Source organism: Musca autumnalis, unplaced genomic scaffold, assembly GCF_047663935.1.
Source record: "Musca autumnalis isolate F117 unplaced genomic scaffold, ASM4766393v1 scaffold_3, whole genome shotgun sequence".
Taxonomy (NCBI): domain Eukaryota; kingdom Metazoa; phylum Arthropoda; class Insecta; order Diptera; family Muscidae; genus Musca; species Musca autumnalis.
In genome coordinates, this window is record NW_027411866.1 from 238,081,816 (window position 1) to 238,102,807 (window position 20,992).

The 20,992-nt window shown below is 37.9% G+C and overlaps 1 protein-coding gene across 4 annotated transcripts in view; it reads right to left on the bottom strand.

The window, feature by feature from the left end:
- Positions 1-20,992, bottom strand: part of LOC141399155 (uncharacterized) — a 162,516-nt gene that overhangs the window by 42,529 nt on the left and 98,995 nt on the right. For all 4 annotated transcript variants that reach the window (XR_012411782.1, XR_012411783.1, XM_073977333.1 and 1 more), the window contains exon 2: positions 18,058-18,234. Coding sequence is in view for 2 of the 4 variants with exons in the window: in XM_073977333.1 (XP_073833434.1) it covers positions 18,058-18,234 (177 nt within the window). In the remaining 2 variants the exon portion in view is untranslated. The remainder of the gene's footprint in view (positions 1-18,057; positions 18,235-20,992) is intronic.

Consider the following 20,992-nt stretch of genomic DNA (forward strand, 5'->3'; position numbering starts at 1 on the left):
TTACTTGTAATATTTCAGGTATATAGTATCTTCGGCAACATTACTGATAACACTCTGGGGAATACTTTTGTAGAAAATGTTAAAACTCTAGCGTCTCAATGAAGGTCTCTTTTTGGTCATTTTTTCAATAAAGGCATAACTACTTCTTTGAAAGTAGGTTTAGCAGGTTGCTTTAATCCAAACAAGTCTCAATTACATTAAGATCCGTGCGTATTTGAGAAACAACATTTTTCTAGATGAAATAAGCCAATTTTTTTGGATAAAAAACATTTTTTCAACCGATTTTCCTGAAAATTGTATTCTGTGTGACCTGACAAGCTCTCTACTTTGTCGATCTTATAAATAAACAAGTAAAAAAGTGTCAGTCGGCTTTGCCAACAGAGGTATACCCTCAGCCAATGTGAATTGAAACTTTCATCTACGGACAGATAGAATGCATTTAGCGTCTCTTCAGAATTTTGTGGCCCTTTTGAACTTGCCGACAAAAATGTTGATAAGGAATTAACACAAATGTTGTACTTTTGTGGGAGAGGTACCCTTAGGGAGGACCGATATGGGCCATTTTAGAAGTTCAACTAAATTTTGACAAAATATTAGGAAATCCAAAGTTTGGACCAAATTGGTTGCACCATTCAAGTGATATCGTCCTAACATTTTAGTGAAATTTTTCAAATATTGGGGAGAAGTACCGGAAGTTGGGGACCGGTATTGCCCCATGAAACTATGTTTGGATACAATTTGACGAAGACCAAATGTTGCACCAAATCGGTAGAACAGTTCGCGAGCCACATATGGTGACATAGGGCTTTTTACACCTTTCGGGATGTTTTCCCAAGAAATATGGACCTGCTCCTGAAAAAACTTTTACCGTCGTAATGGAGGTAGCGAATGCAAATCGCTTCAACAAAAATCAAAGTAATTCGAGAGCAGGTCTTAAAGTGAACTTATCCGAAATTTTGTGTGGGAGGTAGGAGTAAGGAGTGCGCAAATATAGTCCATATTCGAACCTGATCTATAGCTGGTAGATACATTAGGATGTGCAGAGTATGGATTACATCAGTAACTCCCTTCAAGAGTTATCATGCGCATATTTTTTCCGAAGATTTTTGAATTTTTGTGAGGAGTGAACTGACATGGTTTATCTTCGAACTTAAACTATGTTTGGAAAAAATATTACGAAGGCCAAATTTTGGACCTGTTTGGCAGATCCGTTCGAAATTTATCTTGCGCTCCAACCACTACACACTGTGTCAAGTTGGGTTTTTTCACCTTTAAGGCTATTTTCTCAGTAGGTATGGACTTGCCCCTTATGAAACTAGTACCGTCGTATGGCGGACAGCGAATACAAGTTGCTACAACAAAAATCAAAGTGATTCGAGAGCAGGACCTAAACTGAACTGGGAGGAGTGGACCGATTGAGTCCATATTTAAACTTCATCTAAGTCTGGTAGAGCTTTCACGATGTACAAAGTGTGGGCCAAATCGGTTACTCCCTTCAAGTGTTATCGTGGGCACAAATTTTCCGAACATCTTCGAACTTTTGTGCGAGAGGTACCGAAGGAGTGGACCGATATAACCCATCTTCGGACTGGACCGATATAACCCATCTTCGAACTTAAACCAAGTTTGAGCAAAATATTACGAAAGCAAAATTTTGAACCGAATCGGTTGCTCCATTCGAGTGTTATCGTGCGCACCAGCCAGCCAGACAGACAGACGGACGGACATTCACTTTAAGACCTTCTCTCGAATCACTTTGATTTTTTATGAAGCTACAATTATGACGGAAAATGTTTTTTTCAGAGGCAAGTCCTTTTTTACTTAGAAAACAGTCCGGAAGGTTAAAAAACCCCCTATGTCATCATGTATAGTGGCTGGAGAACACGATAACTCTCGAACAGATCAACCAATTTGGTCCAAACTTTGAATCTCTCAATACTTTGTCCAAATTTAGTTTAACATCTAAAATGGCCCATATAGGTCCTCTTCTTAAGGTACCTCTCCCATAAAAGTTCGAAGATCGTTTGTAAATGTATACCGATGGTGTTCATTGTGGTCATGTCTAGAACGATATTATGTTTTCCGTGGACAGATTCATGCCTCCTGGCATACTGGTCCAAAATTTGTACGATGACCCACTGAAATGACTAGTAGGCGTCATACCTATCGAAAAGATATGACTCCCTAAATAAGATCCACTTCTATAATGGACTATGTCGGTCCATTACTTCAAGTACCTCCTCCGCAACACTTTTTAACTTTAATCCTAATCATAATTTTTGTCGGCAAGTTTAAATGACCAAAAGCGGCCACAAAATTCTGAAAAGATTGGGTCGGCAAATCCGACGGATACTTTTTTACTTGTTTAATTCCGTTTTGCTTAAGGACAAGATTATTAGGTTCTTAATGATCCCATAAAAACATATGCATAACGGTTTATTAAATCAAAACATGGTGAACGTTTTAGGGGGAGATACTTAAAGGGTTGTGCCCATAAATATTCCATTACTGAACTTGTCGCATTTAAGAAAGAAATATTACGTTGTACAAAGTGTGGACCAAATCGGTTACTTCTTCTGGAAAAAGCAGACGCACGGACATGGCTAAATTTACTCAAAATTGTCTGAAACGGGGTATGCTTTAAAATATGTGGGGTCTTACACCACAATTTTGATGATACACTCAATTTCTCGTATAAAAGTTTGTATACCCTCTTTAGGCATAAGGCTGAGAATATTATATTTTCTCGAATATAGTGCTATTAATATCGAATATTTAATAATTGTTGTAAAATGTCGATCATTCAATGAACAAGTTCCACACCTACCCTGTAGTTCAAGAAGTGTTTATTTTGAAAAAGTGTGTACCACTTGGACTAGGTTAATGGAATTAACACACATTTGCCGCAAAAATGTAACACTGTTTGGCATTTAAAAAAAAACCTAAAAACCACTATAATAGGTCAATGGTTTGTGTCCTGGCTTGGCTGACCGGTTACATTTTCACTTCAGTGAATTCCGATATGCAAGTGGGTCCATTGAAAATTAAATGGCACAGCAATGTCTGTTTGTTATTATCTCTCTCCTTTAATTCTTTCATCTCTCCTCTGCCTACTACTTGGCCACTATTTCATTGTTCATTGAAAAAAAAACACAATTTTCATTCATTCTATTTTTGGGTTTGGTGTTCCGTTCGTTTTTTTAAGGTTACTGTGTTAAAAGCTTCCATGTTTCTTTTGTTTGTTGTTGTTTCTGGGTTGGTGGTTCTAAAACACGTTTCTCTTCTGGGGGTCAAGGTTGATAATGCGTGGTAATGCATGTCAAGATTGTAGTTGTGGTGATAGGGGAACAGACAACTCTAACTCTGTGACAAGAACAGCAGCCACAAACAAGGAGATGGGCAAGGGGAGAATAATTGGGTACAACGTCATTATTAGAGGGAGTTTGAAATTGATTGCTTAGTTTATGGTGTAACTGGGTAATTGTTACAAGTTGTGAAGGGAATGAATGTTGATGGTGTGGCAATGTTGGAAGGTTGTGAAAAATGTGAAATGTCGATTTAAGATTTTTCAATAAAACAATCGGAACTATGATGGTGGATGTTTAGGTCTAGTGTAGGACCCACTCGACTGGTTTTAACTCAAAGGGAAAAATTGATGTGGGATTTTTACATGCGGCACCCCCCTAAAAAGTGTTTAGTTTTGTTAAATTTTAAGATTGCCAATAAAAAAAATTCCGACATCGATTTTTTTGTAACCACCCTACCCCACACTTTTACATAATCTGAAACTAGGGTTTTGGGTTTTCCCGGTTTTTATCATTCCCGGGAAACGGGAATCAAAAAATCGTCATTCCTGGGAATCCGGGATTTCCCGGGAAATTTTAAAATACGAGAGTGGATCAATATTTCCGTGATTTTTTTATTTTCCCATAGTAACTTATATGAAATACAATATTTTCAAAGAGTTGTGGGCTCAACAATGGATGACACGTTTTCGCTCTATCGATTAAAGACGAAAAAATATGGAAATATGCATCATGTTGCCCGGATTTTGCACACACTGACCATTTTCATTGTTCAAAGCTAATGAAATCGCTCTATGGAAAGTGATTTGGCTCAAACAATGAAGTTATTGATCAGAAATTCCAATTTTATGGACCTCGAAAATCGAATGTTTTATTCTTATGCTTAAGATTGCTTGGATCAACTAAGAAAGTATCAGTCAGCTGTGCCGACTGAGATATACCCTCAGCCTCAGGACCTAAAGAAAAGAAGCAAACACAATACTTCTGACGTTTCTAGGGGCTTTTTGTGTTTTTGAGCCAATTTCTTAGGAAGTATGGATTTGCCAATGGCCGCACACAAAACATGTTGCCAAACATTTAAAAGAGAGAGTGTGGGCGATTTCTCCCTTCGACGGTTATCTTACGTACTACCAAATGTAGTTGGTATCGGTAGGTTTGTTTTTCAGATTTTGTGCCTTTACCTCAGGAAGAGTGGACTTGCCCTCCCAACAAAAGTTGCGCCGTCGTAACAGGGCCTTCAAGTAGAAAAACGATTCGAGATAAGCTGTTAAACTGCACTTTTCCTAAATTTTGTGTTGGAGGTACCCGAAGGGCTGGACCGATATAGTCCATATTCCAACCTGATACATGACTATTTTTGACCTGATCGGTGGCTTCGTTCGAAAGTTATCGTGCGCAGCAGCCAGCAAGCTGGACCCTCTTTAGCCCAATGGTTGAGGGTATAAAAATGGGACTTTAGAATAGAAAATTTTCTTTCGCACTTAAACAAAACAGTCCATGTTTTTGGTACGGCTCTTATAACTTTTTCCCTGAAAACACTTTTGTAGATCAAAGTTATTTCCAAATCTTTTCTAATTTATTGATTCTGTAAAATCTAATCGAATTCTGATTCTATGGTTTAAAAGTGATGGAATTATTAAATTCATTCATCCAATATTAGTTGTGATAAATATGAAAAGATATTTCCCGATTTCCCGGGAAATATGATTTTGTTTCCCGGGAAAATCCCGTATCCAAAAAACCGAGAATTCCCGGGAATTCCCGGTGCGGGATTTCCCTACCCAAAACCCTATCTGAAACTTAAAAAGAAAAAAAAAACAACCATCAATTATTTTTGAATGTCAGGGATTTACAAAAAATACTGAGTATCTCCATGTCAGTTGAATATTTTGGGCTGTTTCCTCATAAATTTCCTGCAAAAATGTTAAAATGTTGTGCCCTTGTGTGCAGCTGGGCCCATGTTTTTACTGCAGTTAGTCCTTGTGGTCTCTATTACTATATCATTTACGTCCACTACTCCTGCTTTTCTTTTTAGTTCATGATCAGAGGGTATTTAGCTGTCGACAAAGCTGCCGTGTGATACTTTTTTTCTTGCTTTCAATTCAAGTTCTTCTTGTTGTTATTGTCTCATTGTCCCCTAAGCTAACAAGCTTAGCTTAAGATTAAAGTCTGCTCATTCACTGTCAACACACAAGACGGAAAAAAGAAGAAGATTTCCACTTTCTGCTAATGTTGGGCAATTAAAGAAGATACACCAAAAAACAACAACAAACAGACTAAAACTTAAACGCAAAGGCAACAACAACAACAAGAAAAACCTAAGCTTTGGAATTTATGTCATGACTTTGAATAACTTTGGTGTCATTGTTGGCGTTGTTGACTGTTAGTGATCGTCGTTTTTTTTTTGGTTGGTGTAAGAGAACTTTCTTCGTCTTTCTTTTGAATATTTCATGTTATTTTCAACAAAAACAACAACAACAAAATGGTTGCTGTAGAGATTTGTAAACTTGACTGTTGTAGTTGTTGTTGCTGTTAACATTTGGGTTTGTCATTTGATATGCTAATTTTGTTCTCGTTTATTGTGTTGATGATTGCTGAGATTGTTGTTGTTGTTATTCTTGTTGGATTCGTCCCGCTTGACAGACTGGGTGGGAGATGGTTTTGGTATAATTTGAGAATATTAAATAAATGTTTATGGAAGACATTCATTGGATTTTTTTTTTGTGTTTTGGTAATTTGGTCAAAAGATTCAACACAGACACAATAAAATGTTGTATGGTGTTGTTGTTGTTGAGTGGAAGTTGGTTTGGTTTTTAAGTGGGAGTTTAACGTAATTTTAAGATAGTTTAAAATTTAATATCGTGTAATAATTCTCTGTGTGTGAAGTGGGAAGGGATTGAGAATCTCATAAAATGTTTGATTCATAAATTTCAATTTTAATGTGATTTAATATAATTATTGACGTATAAATATTCAATATTCAAGAATGGTTAAATGGTTGAATATTTTTGCTTGTAATTTAGGGTAAATTGGCGCAGTAGAAAATGAATAAAATTCAAATAGTTGTAATAAAAAATGTGTACCTTTTTTCAGAATATTTTAAGGGCAAACGGGCGAGGATTACCTGCTGCAAAAACTTCAAAATGATTCAAGATATGTCCTTCAGCTGCACATTTGCGAAAAATTTTAAAATTCTGTATGGAAGGTTCCCGAAGGAGTGGATCGATATTTTTCACATTAAAACATTATTTAAATGTAAAATATGCGCGAAGGTTGGATCAATCTCAATTATTCCTTTCGATAGTTATCGTGCCTATTAGGCACTTTAGTGACCAACTGGATTTTTTAGAGCCCTAGGGCCATTCTGCCAGGTACCATGGACGTGCCCACGAAAAATATGATATTACCGTAAAAAGGACCGCAAACAGTAGCTTCGGTAAAAAAAGTCCGAAAGATTATCGATCGGGCCTTAAACTGCACTTAAGCAAAAAATTGTGAACTTTTGTGTGAGAGGTACCCGAAGAAGTTTTCCAATATAACCCTTCTTAAAACTTGATATACGTTTGGAAAAAATTTTACGATGTGAAAAATTTTGGCCAAATCGGATATAGGAGTGGACCGAATATAGACAATATTCGAAGCTGATTAACAAAAAACATTAAACTTTTGTGGGGGAGGTAGCCGAAGGAGTGGACCGATATGGAGCATCTTCGAAGTTGATCTAAGTTTGAACAAGATATTACGAGAATATTACGAGATTAGTTGGGTCCTAAAACCATTATTTCTATGAGGCCCATGTTTATCGTATCCTTAGGCATAGGTAAAGAGGTACCCAATTTATACAAGACCTATTGAATGTGTTCTGCATATAAAGGCCTAAAGGCCTTCTCTCACTAAAGAACGTGCTGAATGTACTTTTTTCATTCGCCTTCCATAGAAGACATCCCAAAGGTCTTCTATTTAAAGAAGACCTGCTTAAAGTTGTCTCTTTATAAAATACCTGCTCAAGATGTAGTGTAGAAAACCTGCTAAAGGTAATCTTTCTATAGAAGACCTGCTATAGAAGTTTTCTTAAAAGTCTTCTGACCTTAACTTGTCAAAGATCTTTTATCTATAGAAGACTTACTAAAAGTCCCCTTTCTATGGAAACCCGGCAAAATTTATTTTATTTATAGAAGCCATGCTAAAGGTCTTAGGAGGTCTATAGAAGAGCTACTTCAGCCCTTCTTTCCATAGACGACCCGTCTTCTGTCTACAGAGCACTTTGTCTTCTCAGTGTAGAAGATCTGGGAGACCTCAAAGGTTTTCTGTCGATGACACCTTTAACTTCGTCCGTCTATAGAAGGTATTCTCTCTTAACGGCCTTCTATAAATAAAAGTTATCTCTCTATAAAATCTGCTTAAGAGCTTCTATGTGTAGAAAAGCTGTTCTTTTTATAGAAGACCTCCTAAAGATCTACTATATATAAAAGATTACCTATAAGTCTTCCGACAGGTCAAAGATCTTCTGTCTATAGAAGACTTACAAAATATCCTGCTAAAGGTGTTCTTTATGCCTTTAGACGACCGCGGAATGTCTTTCGTCTGTAAAGGACCTGCTAAAGTTTTTATACCTCAGCATTTATGCTAACGATGGTATATACACTTTCATACCGGCAAAATGTGCCCCATCGAAATAATGGTTTAAGACCTCAAGAATGTTTGGACGAAATCCGTTTAAGACAATATGGAGTTAATTTAGCCATGTCTGTCCGTCTGTCTGGAACTGAGCTGGAGCGCACGATAACTCTCGAACGGATAAACCGATTCGGTCCAAAATTTGGCATTTCCACAAACTTATTTTAGGTTCGAAGTGCACTTCTTCCGGTACCTCCCCCACAAAAGTTCAAAAATTTTGGGAACATATGTGCGCACGATAACTCTTGAAGGTCCATATTTTGCTGCTCGTGAAATTTCTACCAGACTTAGATAAGATTCCAAAACGAACTCAATCGGTGCACTCCTTCGGGTACCTCCCACACAAAATTTGGGAAGAGTTCAGTTTAGGACCTGCTCTCGAATCGCTTTGATTTTTGTTGTAACAACATGCATTTACTGTCCCCCATACGAAGGTACAAGTTTCATCAGGGGCAAGTCCATACTTGTTGAGAAAATAGCCTGAAAGGTGCAAAAAACCACTATGGTCGTGGTAGGGGTTGGAGCGGAAGATAACTCTTGAACGGATCTGCCGATTCGGTACAAAAAGTTTGCTTTCGTAATATTTTGTCCAAACTTTGCTTTAGTTCGAAGATAAGCCATATCGGTCCACTCCATCAGGTACCTCCCCCACAAAAGTTCAAAAATGTTCGGAAAAATTGTGCGCACGATAACTCTTGATGGGAGTGACCGATTTGGTCCATTTTAAAGACTTCCAAGAGGCCACCCAATGTGGATTTTTAAAGACTTTCCAAAGGCCACCCAACGTGTATTATTAAAGACTTCCTAAAGGCCAACAAATGTGGATTTTTAAAGACTTCCCCAAGACCACCTAACGTGGATTTTTAAAGGCTTCCTAAAGACCACCCAACGTAGATTTTTGAACACGTCCCAAAGGCCGCCTAACGTGGATTTTTAAGGACTACCCAAAGGCCACCCAACGTGGATTTTTAAAGGCTTCCCAAAGACCACCTAACGTGGATTTTTAAAGACTTCCAAGAGGCCACCCAATGTGGATTTTTAAAGACTTCCAAGAGGCCACCCAATGTGGATTTTCAAAGGCTTCCCAAAGACCACCCAACGTGGATTTTTAAAGACTTCCCAAAGGCGACCCAACGTGGATTTTTAAAGACTTCCCAAAGGCCACCCAACGTGGATTTTTAAAGACTTCCCAAAGGCCACCCAACGTGGATTTTTAAAGACTTCCCAAAGGCCACCCAACGTGGATTTTTAAAGACTTCCCAAAGGCCACCCAACGTGGATTTTTAAAGACTTCCCCAAGTCCACCTTACGTGAATTTTTAAAGGCTTCCCAAAGACCACCCAACGTGGATTTTTAAAGACTTCCCAAAGGCCGCCTAACGTGGACTTTTAAAGACTACCCAAAGTCCACCCAACGTGGATTTTAAAGACTTCCCCAAGGCCAACTAACGTGGATTTTTAAAGACTTCCCAAAGGCCACCCAACGTGGATTTTTAAAGACTTCCCAAAGGCCACCCAACGTGGATTTTTAAAGACTTCCCAAAGGCCACCCAACGTGGATTTTTAAAGACTTCCCAAAGGCCACCCAACGTGGATTTTTAAAGACTTCCCAAAGGCCACCCAACGTGGATTTTTAAAGACTTCCTAAAGGCCAACCAATGTGGATTTTTAAAGACTTCCTAAAGGCCAACCAATGTGGATTTTTAAAGACTTCCCAAAGGCCACCCAACGTGGATTTTTAAAGACTTCCCAAAGGCCACCCAACGTGGATTTTTAAAGACTTCCCAAAGGCCACCCAACGTAGATTTTTAAAGACTTCCCAAAGGCCACCCAACGTGGATTTTTAAAGACTTCCCAAAGGCCACCCAACGTGGATTTTTAAAGACTTCCCAAAGGCCACCCAACGTGGATTTTTAAAGACTTCCCAAAGGCCACCCAACGTGGATTTTTAAAGACTTCCCAAAGGCCACCCAACGTGGATTTTTAAAGACTTCCCAAAGGCCACCCAACGTGGATTTTTAAAGACTTCCCAAAGGCCACCCAACGTGGATTTTTAAAGACTTCCCAAAGGCCACCCAACGTGGATTTTTAAAGACTTCCCCAAGGCCAACTAACGTGGATTTTTAAGGGTTTCCCAAAGACAACCAAAGTGGATTTTTAAAGACTTCCCAAAGGCCACCCAACGTGGATTTTTAAAGACTTCCCAAAGGCCACCCAACGTGGATTTTTAAAAACTTCCCAAAGGCCACCCAACGTGGATTTTTAAAGACTTCCCAAACGCCACCCAACGTGGATTTTTAAAAACTTCCCAAAGGCCACCCAAGGTGGATTATTAAAGACTTCCAAAAGGCCACCTAACGTGGATTTTTAAAGACTTTACACATCCTAATATACATATCTACCAAGATCAGGTTCGAATGTGGACTATATTTTTTCCAGTTTTTCGGATAAATTCACTTTAAGACCAGGTCGCGAATCACTTTGATTTTTGTTGAAGCAACTTGCATTCGCTGTCTAAATTACAACGGTAAAAGGTTGTTTCGGGGGCAAGTCCACACTTCTTGAGTAAAAAACGCGAAAGGTGTAAGCAACCCCTATGGTGCCATATGTAGTGGCTGGAGAGCATGATAACTCTCGAACGGTTCTGCCGATTTGGTCCAAAAGTTTGGCCTTCGTAATATTTTGTCCAAACTTAGTTTAAGTTCGAAGATAAGCCATATCCACTCCTTCTGGTTCCTCCCCCACAAAAGTGCGAGAATATTCCGAAAAAATGTGCGCACGATAACTCTCTAAAGATTTGTTACATGCTTTTCATATCGTAATATCTCTACGGGACATAGATCAGGTTCGAATATGTACTATGTAGATCCACTCCTTCGTGTACCTCCCACACAAAATTTGGGAAAAGTGCAGTTTAAGGCCTGTTCTCAAATCGTTTTGCTTCTTTGTGTAACAACTTTTATTCGCTGCCCCCATTATGACAGTACATATTTTTTCAGGTCTATAGTCCATATGTCCTGAAAAAATTATCGAAAAACTGTAAAAAATCCCAATGACACCATGTGTAGCGGCTGAAGCGCACGACAACTCTCGAACGGATCATCAGAATTGAACCAAAATTTGGCCTTGGAATCCCCTTGATATTTGTTGTAACTACATATGTACCCCATTACGACGGTACAAGTTTTTTCGGGGGACAAGTCCTCACTTCTTGAGGCAATGGCCCAACAGCTGCTGACACCAACTAAACTGGGTAGTCCGCAGGATAACCCTCGAAGGGAGAAACTGATTTGGTGTGTTACTTATTTTCCTTAGGTCCAAGGATGAGGCTACATCTCTGTCGGCCAAACCGACTGATACTTTTTACTATCTATCTATCTATCTATCTATCTATCTATCTATCTATCTATCTATCTATCTATCTATCTATCTATCTATCTATCTATCTATCTATCTATCTATCTATCTATCTATCTATCTATCTATCTATCTATCTATCTATCTATCTATCTATCTATCTATCTATCTATCTATCTATCTATCTATCTATCTATCTATCTATCTATCTATCTATCTATCTATCTATCTATCTATCTATCTATCTATCTATCTATCTATCTATCTATCTATCTATCTATCTATCTATCTATCTATATATCTATGAAACCATGCTGAAAAGCATCAAGATCAAGCCAGCACGATCTTGATTATGGCATTACTGGACTACGATTTGGAATTGATGAACCCTGGGCTGACGGCTGTGGTATTCTGGAACCTGAGTATGTCGGGGTGGAACCTTACAGAAATGGCTTTCAGGCTAATGCCACAGCTGCCTCCGTCCCGTTAAAACCTGGCAAGTCTCAAAGTACGTTCAATGCTCGTCCCATTAAGTTGGCAGTGTAGGTTCGGATGCACATTCCCGATTAACACGGATCTGGCTCTGAACGATGATTTTTTCCCCACGAAAAAAAATCTATCTATCTATCTATCTATCTATCTATCTATCTATCTATCTATCTATCTATCTATCTATCTATCTATCTATCTATCTATCTATCTATCTATCTATCTATCTATCTATCTATCTATCTATCTATCTATCTATCTAGTTAAAAGTCCTACCAAAGGACATTTGTCTTAAGAAGATCTGCTTAAGGTCTCCTGTCTTTAGAACACCTACCAAAGGTAATTTAGCATTAGGTATTTTGTCTCAAAAACACTTTCTAATGGTTATTTGTCTTTAAAAATCTGCTAAAGGACTTTTGTCTTTAGAAGCAATATTTTTTGTAATAAAAATACCTGCTAAAAGACTTCTTTCTTTCGAAGATCTGCAAAACGTCGTCTGTCCATTCCTGTGTCTATAAGTCTTTGATAGTTCTTAGATTAAAATCTTCTGTGTAGGCTAAAACTATTTTCCTTAAAAACTTGTAATGAATTAGGGAGTTTCCATTTTCAATCCAAATTCTGATAACAACTGTCCTCCTTTTTTTAAACTCCCAAAAAATAATTTAAATTGGTGTTGTTTTCACAGCATTTAGCTGCTGCTGATGGTGGTGGCATGACGACTATTAAGTGCACGATTTTTTGGTTAAAAATGCATTTCATGTTTACAACATTCAATACAAAGCTATGTCAATCTTGATTTATTTTTCAATTTTCTTGTTAGTTGTTGTTGTTGATTTTTTCACTTTTTTGTTGTGGACACATAAAATCCAAATACAATTGCCATAGTTATTTGAAAGAAAAAAAAAGTTAGATGTTATTGGAAACGGCCTCTGTTTAAAGATGACCACACACACACACACACATAAAACAATAGCAAATGGAAGTGGGTCAAAATTTCCCAGTTTTTAGTTTTCTTCAAAATTATATTATGTTGCTAATTTTTTTTAGTTCGCTTCATCTATTCTCTGTTGTTAGAGTCATGTTAACGACTTTACTTATCGATCTGCCAACAAACATGCCATTTATAGATTCTTTTTTGGCCAGTTTGTGTTTTCTTCTACTTTTCGTTTGCCTGCCTGGCACCCTGTAACAAAAATAAGTTTATGGGTAACCAAACTAGAGCAAAATTTTCATTTTTTTCTTAGTTGCTGCTCCAATTTGTGATAGCCAAAGAATGCCGCCTTTGTTTTTGGAGTTTTGTGGTGCATTTCAAACGCACACACAACTGAAAACATTTGAAAATGAAACACATCGGCAAAAGTAACCAACCGACCGACATCCATCTCTTTAGGTCACATGACAATCGGTTTGTATGCTTTGCCTTAGATTTGCATGTCCAGTTTTGAGTGTTGCTGCCGCTGTTTTTGTTGTTGTTATTTGAAAATTGACAGCAGGTATTTTTGTGGAGATTTTTCCTGTCAGTTATTGTTTAAAAATGAATGGATTTGTCTTAACCATGGATACCAATATACCACCAATTATAAATTTAATATTTGATTGATATTTCTTTTTTTTTTGTGAAATTGCGTGAGTGTGTGTGTTTGTTGTGATAAGCTGTCTTAGGTTGGTATTGGAGAAATTTAATTGGCCTTCCGTTAGCTTTCAAATCTAAGATTAAAATGTAACTGTTTTTAATGACAAGTTAGACAAATAAGAAAATGAAATCTTGATGTTATGCACTTGATGCAGATTCACTTCAAACAAAAGACTTAGGCTACAAGCATCATTCGCCTCTTTATAGACTGTTCTATGTTTGAAAACTAATTATCGAGGACCGATAAAGCAACATTTTTGCTAAAGGAACGGATAAATACAAAATAACTAAGAAAGTATCAGTTAGGTGTGCCAACAGAGTTATATCCCCTTAGCAGCAGACCAAAAAAAGGTAACAAACACAATATTTCTAACATCTATAGGGTTGTTTGGGCCAATTTTTTAGGAGGTATGGATTTGCCAACGAAAACAATTGTAGCGTCTATACTTGGGCCGCATACACAACATGTTGACAAACATTTAAAAACGATTCGAGACGAGTCCTTAAAGTGAACTCTTTTCAAATTTTGTGTGGGAAGGTACCCGACAGAGTGGTCCGATGTAGTTGATATTCGGACATTATTCGAAGCTGTAAGAAATAATACGATGTGCAACGTTTTACCCAGTTAATTTGGTATTGGATGGTTTTTTGGTCATTATCCCAGGAAGTATGGACTTGGCGAAAAAAAAATGCAATAGGAACTTTTTGGAAAAAATCAACACTTTCAGAGATAAGGTGTTAAATTGCACTTTTCCAAATTTTGTGTGTGGGGTACCTGAAGGATGGAACCAATATAGTCCATTTTCCAACCTGATACATGACTAAATGAAATAATACGATGTGCGAAGTTTGAACCAATCAGAAACTCCCAGCGAGAATTATCTTGCGGATTTGCCATTTTAATTGGTGCCGTCAAAGTTTGTTGGAGCTTTTAGGCTATTGTCTCAGGAAGTATGTACTTTCCCCCAAAGAAAAAATTGTACCGTCGTAAAGGGAATCGCAAGAACAACCTGCTGAAAAAATTTCAAAACTATCCGAGAGGAACTTTTAAAGTTCACTTTTTTCTAGTTTTGTGTAAAATGTATCCAAAGGAGTGAACCGATGTAGTACATATTCGAATCCGCTATATATCTGGAAGGAATAATACGATGGGCAAAGTTTGAAACAAATCGATTACCCCCTTCGACAAGTATGGTTCACACCATTTTTCAAAAAAAATTGAACTTTTGTGGGGAGGTACCCGATGGAGTGGACCGATACGGCTTATCTTCGAACTTAAACTAAGTTTGGGCAAAATATTACGAAGTGAGCAATTTCGTTCGAATCGGTTGATCTGTTCGAGAGGTATCGTGCACACCAGCCAGACAGACATGCGGACGGACATGGCCAAAATCGACTCCAATTAGTTAGACCCTAACCATTATTTCGATGAAGCACATTATTTGTCGTATCGAGGTGTACATACCCTCGTTAGCCTAAAGGCTGAGGGTGTAATTAATTACTTTTGGTGGGAGAGGTCATTGAAGCTAGCCTATTTCCCAAAAAAATAGACCACATTTAAGAGGCCTTTTACAGAAAGAAGACCTTAAGATGGGCTTTTATAAGTAGAATACCCTCTGCAGGTCCTCGACATACGGAAGTTATTTAGCATGTCCTTAATAGAAAGAAAATCTCAAGCGGGTTATTTATAGACAGATGACCTTCAAAAGGTCGTCTACTGACATAAGACCATTAGCGGATCTTTTATAGATACACGAGTTTTAACAGACCTTCTATAGGAAAATACCTTAAGCAGTTCTGCTATAGATAGAAACCTTTAGCATGTATTCTATGGATAGAAGACCTTTACCAGGCCTTCTATGGACAGAAACCCATTACCAGGTCTTCTATAAACGGGCGGCCTTTAGCAGGTCTTCTATAGGCCAAGGGCCTTTACCAGGTCCAGGTCTTCTATAGGCAGAGGGCCTTTTCCAGGTCCTCTATGGACAGAATACCTTCAACAGGTCTCCGATAGACAGAACACCTCTAACAGATCTTCTATGACAAAACACTTTAGCAGATCTTCTAGCGATAAGCCTTCTATAACAGTTCTACTAAAGACTGAAAATTTTCCAAAGACGGAAGAATTTTAGCAGGTCTTCTATAGACAGAAGACCATTAGCAGAATACCTATAGAAAAATCCCCTTTGGCATGGATGGATAGAATACCTTTAACAGAATTTCCAGAATTTGCACCAGGTCTCCAAGGATATAGGTACCCTGTACTTTATGGATAGAAGACCTTTATTAGGACTTCAGAATATAGAAGACCTTTACCTGGTCTTCTACAGATAGAAGACCCTTACGAGGTCTTCTATGGATAGAAGATCCTTAAGAAATCTTCTATGGATAGAAGAACCTTACCAGGTCTTCTGCAGATGAAATCCCTCTACCAGGTCTTCTATGGATAGAAAACCTCTACCCTGTATTTTATGGATGGAAGACCTATACTGGTTCTTCTATTGCTAGAAGACCTTTATTAGGTCTTCTATGGATGGAAGACCTATACTGGTTCTTCTATTGCTAGAAGACCTTTATTAGGTCTTCTATGTATAGAAGACATTTACCGGGTTTTCAGAATATAGAAGGCCTTTAACTGGTCTTCTACAGATAGAAGACCCTTACGAAGTCTTCTATGGATAGAAGACCCTTACCAGGTCTTCTGCAGATAAAAGACCTCTACCAGGTCCTCTATGTATAGAACCATCTACCCTGTATTTTATGCATGGAAGACCTATATAGGTTCTTCTATAACTAGAAGACCTTTAGTAGGGTCTTCTATGGATAGAAGACCTTTACCAGGTCTCATATATAGGTTCTTCTATAACTAGAAGACCTTTAGTAGGTCTTCTATGGATAGAAGACCTTTACCGGGTCTTCTATGGATAGAAGACCTTTACCAGGTCTTCTATGGACCTTTACAAGGTCTTCTGAGGATAGAAGATCTTTACCAGACCTTCTATGGATAGAAGACCTTTACCAGGTCTTCTATGGATAGAATACCTGTACCCGGACTTCTATAAATAGAATACCTTTATCGGGTTTTCTATGGATAGAAGACCTCTACTAGGTCTCCTATGGTTAGAAGACCTTTACCAGGTCTTCTATGGAAAGAAGACCATTACAAGGTCTTCTATGGATAGAAGACCTTTACCAGGACTTGTATGGCTGGAAGACCTTTACCAGGACTTCTATGGCCAGAAGACCTTCTATGGATAGAAGACCTTTACCAGGTCTTCTAAGGATATTAGACCTTTACCAGGTCTTCTAAGGATATTATACCTTTACCAGGTCTTATATGGATAGAACACCTTTACCGGGTCTTCAGAATATAGAAGGTCTTCTATAGATAGAATACCTTTATCGGGTTTTCTATGGATAGGAGACCTTTACTGGATAGAAGACCATTGCAAGGTCTTCTATGGATAGAATACCTTTACTAGGACTTGTATGGCTGGAAGACCTTCTAACCTTTACCCGGTCTTCTATGGATAGGAGACCTTTACCAGGACTTGTATGGCTAGAATACCTTTACCAGGTCTTCTAAGGATAGTAGACCTTTACCAGGTCTTCTAAGGATAGTAGACCTTTAGGAGGTCTTCTATGGATAGAGGACCTTCACCAGATCTTCTATGAATAGAAGACCTTTTGCAGGTCTTCTAGACCTGGTCTTCTATAGACAGAAGACCAGTAGCAGGTTTTCTATAGCTAGAAGACCTTTTGTTATTAAAAATCCACGCCTATAGCTGCGCTGGTCCTCTGAAAAATTATTCTTTAAAATTCACGCCTATAGCGGCGGTGGTCCTTTGAAAAATTTTTCTTACAAATCAACGCCTATAGCTGCGCAGGTCCTCTGAAAAATTGTTCTTAAAAATTCACGACTATAGCTGGGCTGGTCCATTGAAAAATTATTCTTAAAAATCCACGCCAATAGTGCGCTGGTTTTCTGAAAAATTATTCTTAAGAATCCACGCCTAAAGCTGCGCTGGTTCTCTGAAAAATTATTCTTAAGAATCCACGCCTAAAGCTGCGCTGGTTCTCTGAAAAATTATTCTTAAGAATCCACGCCTAAAGCTGCGCTGGTTCTCTGAAAAATTATTCTTAAAAATCCACGCCTATAGCTGCGATGGTTCTTGGAAAAATTATTCTTAAAAATCCACGCCTATGGCTGCGTTGGTCCTTTGAAAATATATTTTTAACAATCCAGGTCTATAGCTGCGCTGGTCTTTTGAATAATTGTTCTTAAAAATCCAGGCCTATAGCTGCGCCGGTCCTTTGAAAAATTATTCTTAACAATACCACGCCTATAACTGCGTTGGTCGTTTGAAAAATTATTCTTAAAAATCTACGCCTATTGTTTGTTCTTTAAAATCCCCGCCTAGGGCCTTTGAAAAATTATTCTTAAAAATCTCGGCCACCACGCCTGTGGGCGTGGTTTTCCATGGATAGAAGCTCTTTTCCTGGTCGTCTATTCTTAACAGACCATTCTTTACCAGGTCTTCTGTAGGTAGAAGGCTGATATAAAAAAAATTAAAAAAAAATAACTAAAAGAACTCACCACAAAATGGTATTCCTTCGGGCAGCCAAACGCCTTTGTCACAGACTCTCCTCGCCGGACCCAACAATTCGAAGCCACGTTCGCAGGAATATGAAGCCACAGTGCCATCCGTGAGATTGGCATTTGTAAAGACCACTGTACTATGGGCTGGGGAACCAGGAAAACTACACGAACCATCTAAAAGGTAAAAAGAAAAGCGAAAAAAGGAAATCAAAAATTAGCTTCACAAAATTATGACACAATTTTAACAACATAAAAATAAGTTACATAAAAATACTACAGATATATAATTTCTTCCTGGCAACCAATTCTGTTGCCACTTCACCGAAACCAAGTGTAAGAGAAATTAAGTCATTTCTCCATTTGCTGGTTAGACCACTTCAGCGAGTTTTTTTTTTTTTCGTTTCATTAAATTTATGTGCGAAAGCTAAAAGAAATGGGTTTATCGTGTAAATGTCATTAAAATGCTTAACCCAAATTTAAAGCGCATGGAGAAGAAGAAAAAAAGAGTTGCCTTGGGTAACCAAACAATCAGGAAATAGGTTTGTGCTGCATTTGGTGTTGCTTGAATCTTGTAAGCCACCAGGTTCATGATGTATAACTTGAAATGCACACACATCGTTTTTTTATATAACTGGAAAAAAAGATGGAGCAAGACATTACGCACCTCCAGACCATTTGGCCTGCCATTAATAAAAACAACACTCATAGCTTGCAGCAGCTGACAGAGGCTTACACAATAGCTTCTATTTGCAAAAGCAACAAATATTGTCATAAAAATCAAGAAGACGAAAAAGGAAGAGCCAACTCCAAAGACTCGGTATTTGGCAATTCTACATACATACATACATAGACATACGTATGTACATAGAAGATGCATTGTATCATATGTAAAAATATCTTCATTCCTCCTCTGCAGTCTGAAAACAATGCCCTAAGCATTCTCATTGCAATTGCACACACACACACATAATTTTATGTGCGTTGATTTTGATTTGAATAAAATTTATTTTGCTGTTGCTGTCGCGGCTACTACAGCCAGATTATGATGATGCAACAGCCTCTGGTGGCCCGTAACACAAAACGCATTACTTCGAAATGGTAATTTATGTACAGTCATTAGCTAAGTTTGACAAATTTCCCAACAAATCATATGTTATGACTTTTAAGTGGTCATCAGAAATAAAAAATGGACAAAAAAAGTATTGTCCATTGTTTTTGTTGTCCGGTTGGTGGTTTGGGGGAATTATTTTATGCGGTTATTATAAATGGTCAGGTAATTATGCGGTAGTCGTTTTTGGTGGTATGATTTTGAGGTAAAATAATATTCTTTTGAAAACACATTATAATTTCTGCAAATAATTTCCTCAAACGTCTTCATTTCCGCTCGAAAAGAGAAACAGTGTTGTGGTTTTAATAAACTTTAAATGATTGAGTGGGTGGGTAATTGTGGATAATTAAGATGTCATATTCATTGAGATCTACTTATGATAGAATAGCTTTGGGTCCTCTAGTAGTGATAGAGAATTTTTAGGGTTTCCATAGAAGTCTTTCCTAGACCGAATTCCTTTTTAATGGACAGAAAAACTTTTTACAGTATTTTATAGACCTTTATGAGTTCTTGTACAGTTAGAAAACGTTTCAGGTCTGTACCAAATAGAATACCTTTATGGTTTGGTATGGCCAATGGTATGGAGCATTCCAGCTCCATGCGACTGAATATGGAAGTAATTCGGTCAACTCTTAACATCATCGTAGATCTTAAAGGTCTTGCCGGGGGCACTTTCATTTATAAATAGTTTGCCTTTCGCTAGTCTCAGGGCAAAATAAGTAGATAAGTCTCGCTCTCCGCAGGGCGAAAGCCAAGTTCATATATGTCGATTGAACTCTTTCACCAGTCTTCTGTGGATATTCCACTTTTGAGGTAGTTTTTTGGGTAGTCTATGGAAAGAAGACTTTTGAGATCATCTATAGACAGGCGACATTTGAGATCTTCCATAAGCAAAACTTTGAATCCTTCAACAGAAGAAATACCTTTGAGGTCTTTTATAAACAAGATACCTTTGAATTCTTCTATATGCAGCAGTTCTTCGCTCAAATTTTCTATAGACAGAAGTTATTTGAGGACTCCTAGTGACTAAAGAGCTGAGGTCGTCTATAGGCAGAAGACCTTTTTAATCTTCTACAAATAGAAGACTTCTGGGGTCTTCTGCAGACCGGATATATTTGAGATCCCGCATAGACAAAAGAACATTGAGGTCTTTTATAAACACAAAACCTTAGCAGCTTTATATAAATAGAACCCCTTTGATGTCTTCTATAGAAACCAGCTCATTGATGTCTCCTATATAGATAACACCTTTGATATTATCTAGAGACAGAGAAACTTCGAGGTCTTCTGTGGATAGAAGACCTTTGAGCCAAAAGATATTTGGGGGTCTTCGAGTAATAAAATAAGTTTAAGGTCTTCCTTAGATAGAATACCTTTGAGGTCTCCTATAGACAAAAGATCGTTGAGGGCTTCTATAAACAGAAGAAGTTTGAGGTCTTCTTTAAACAGAAGACCTTAGAAGAATTCTACACAGAAAATACCTATAGACATAGTACCCTTCAGGTCATCTAACCACAAAAAGCCTTTAAGGTCTTCAATAGACAGTAGACCGTTTCAGACCTTCGTAGGCAGAAAACATTCAAGTTCTACTATGAACAGAAGGATTTCAATAAATAGAAGACCTTCAAGGTCTTTAGCAGGTTGTTTATACCTAGAAGGCCTTTAGTTGATCTTCTGTAGACAGAAGAGCTTAAATAGGTCGCCTATAACTACAAGGCCCTTCGCAGGTCCTCTATAGCTAGAAGGCCTTTAGAACGTTTTTTTAGATAGAAGACCATTGGCAGGCCTTCTATAGATAGGAGAGTTTTCTGTAGATAGAAGATC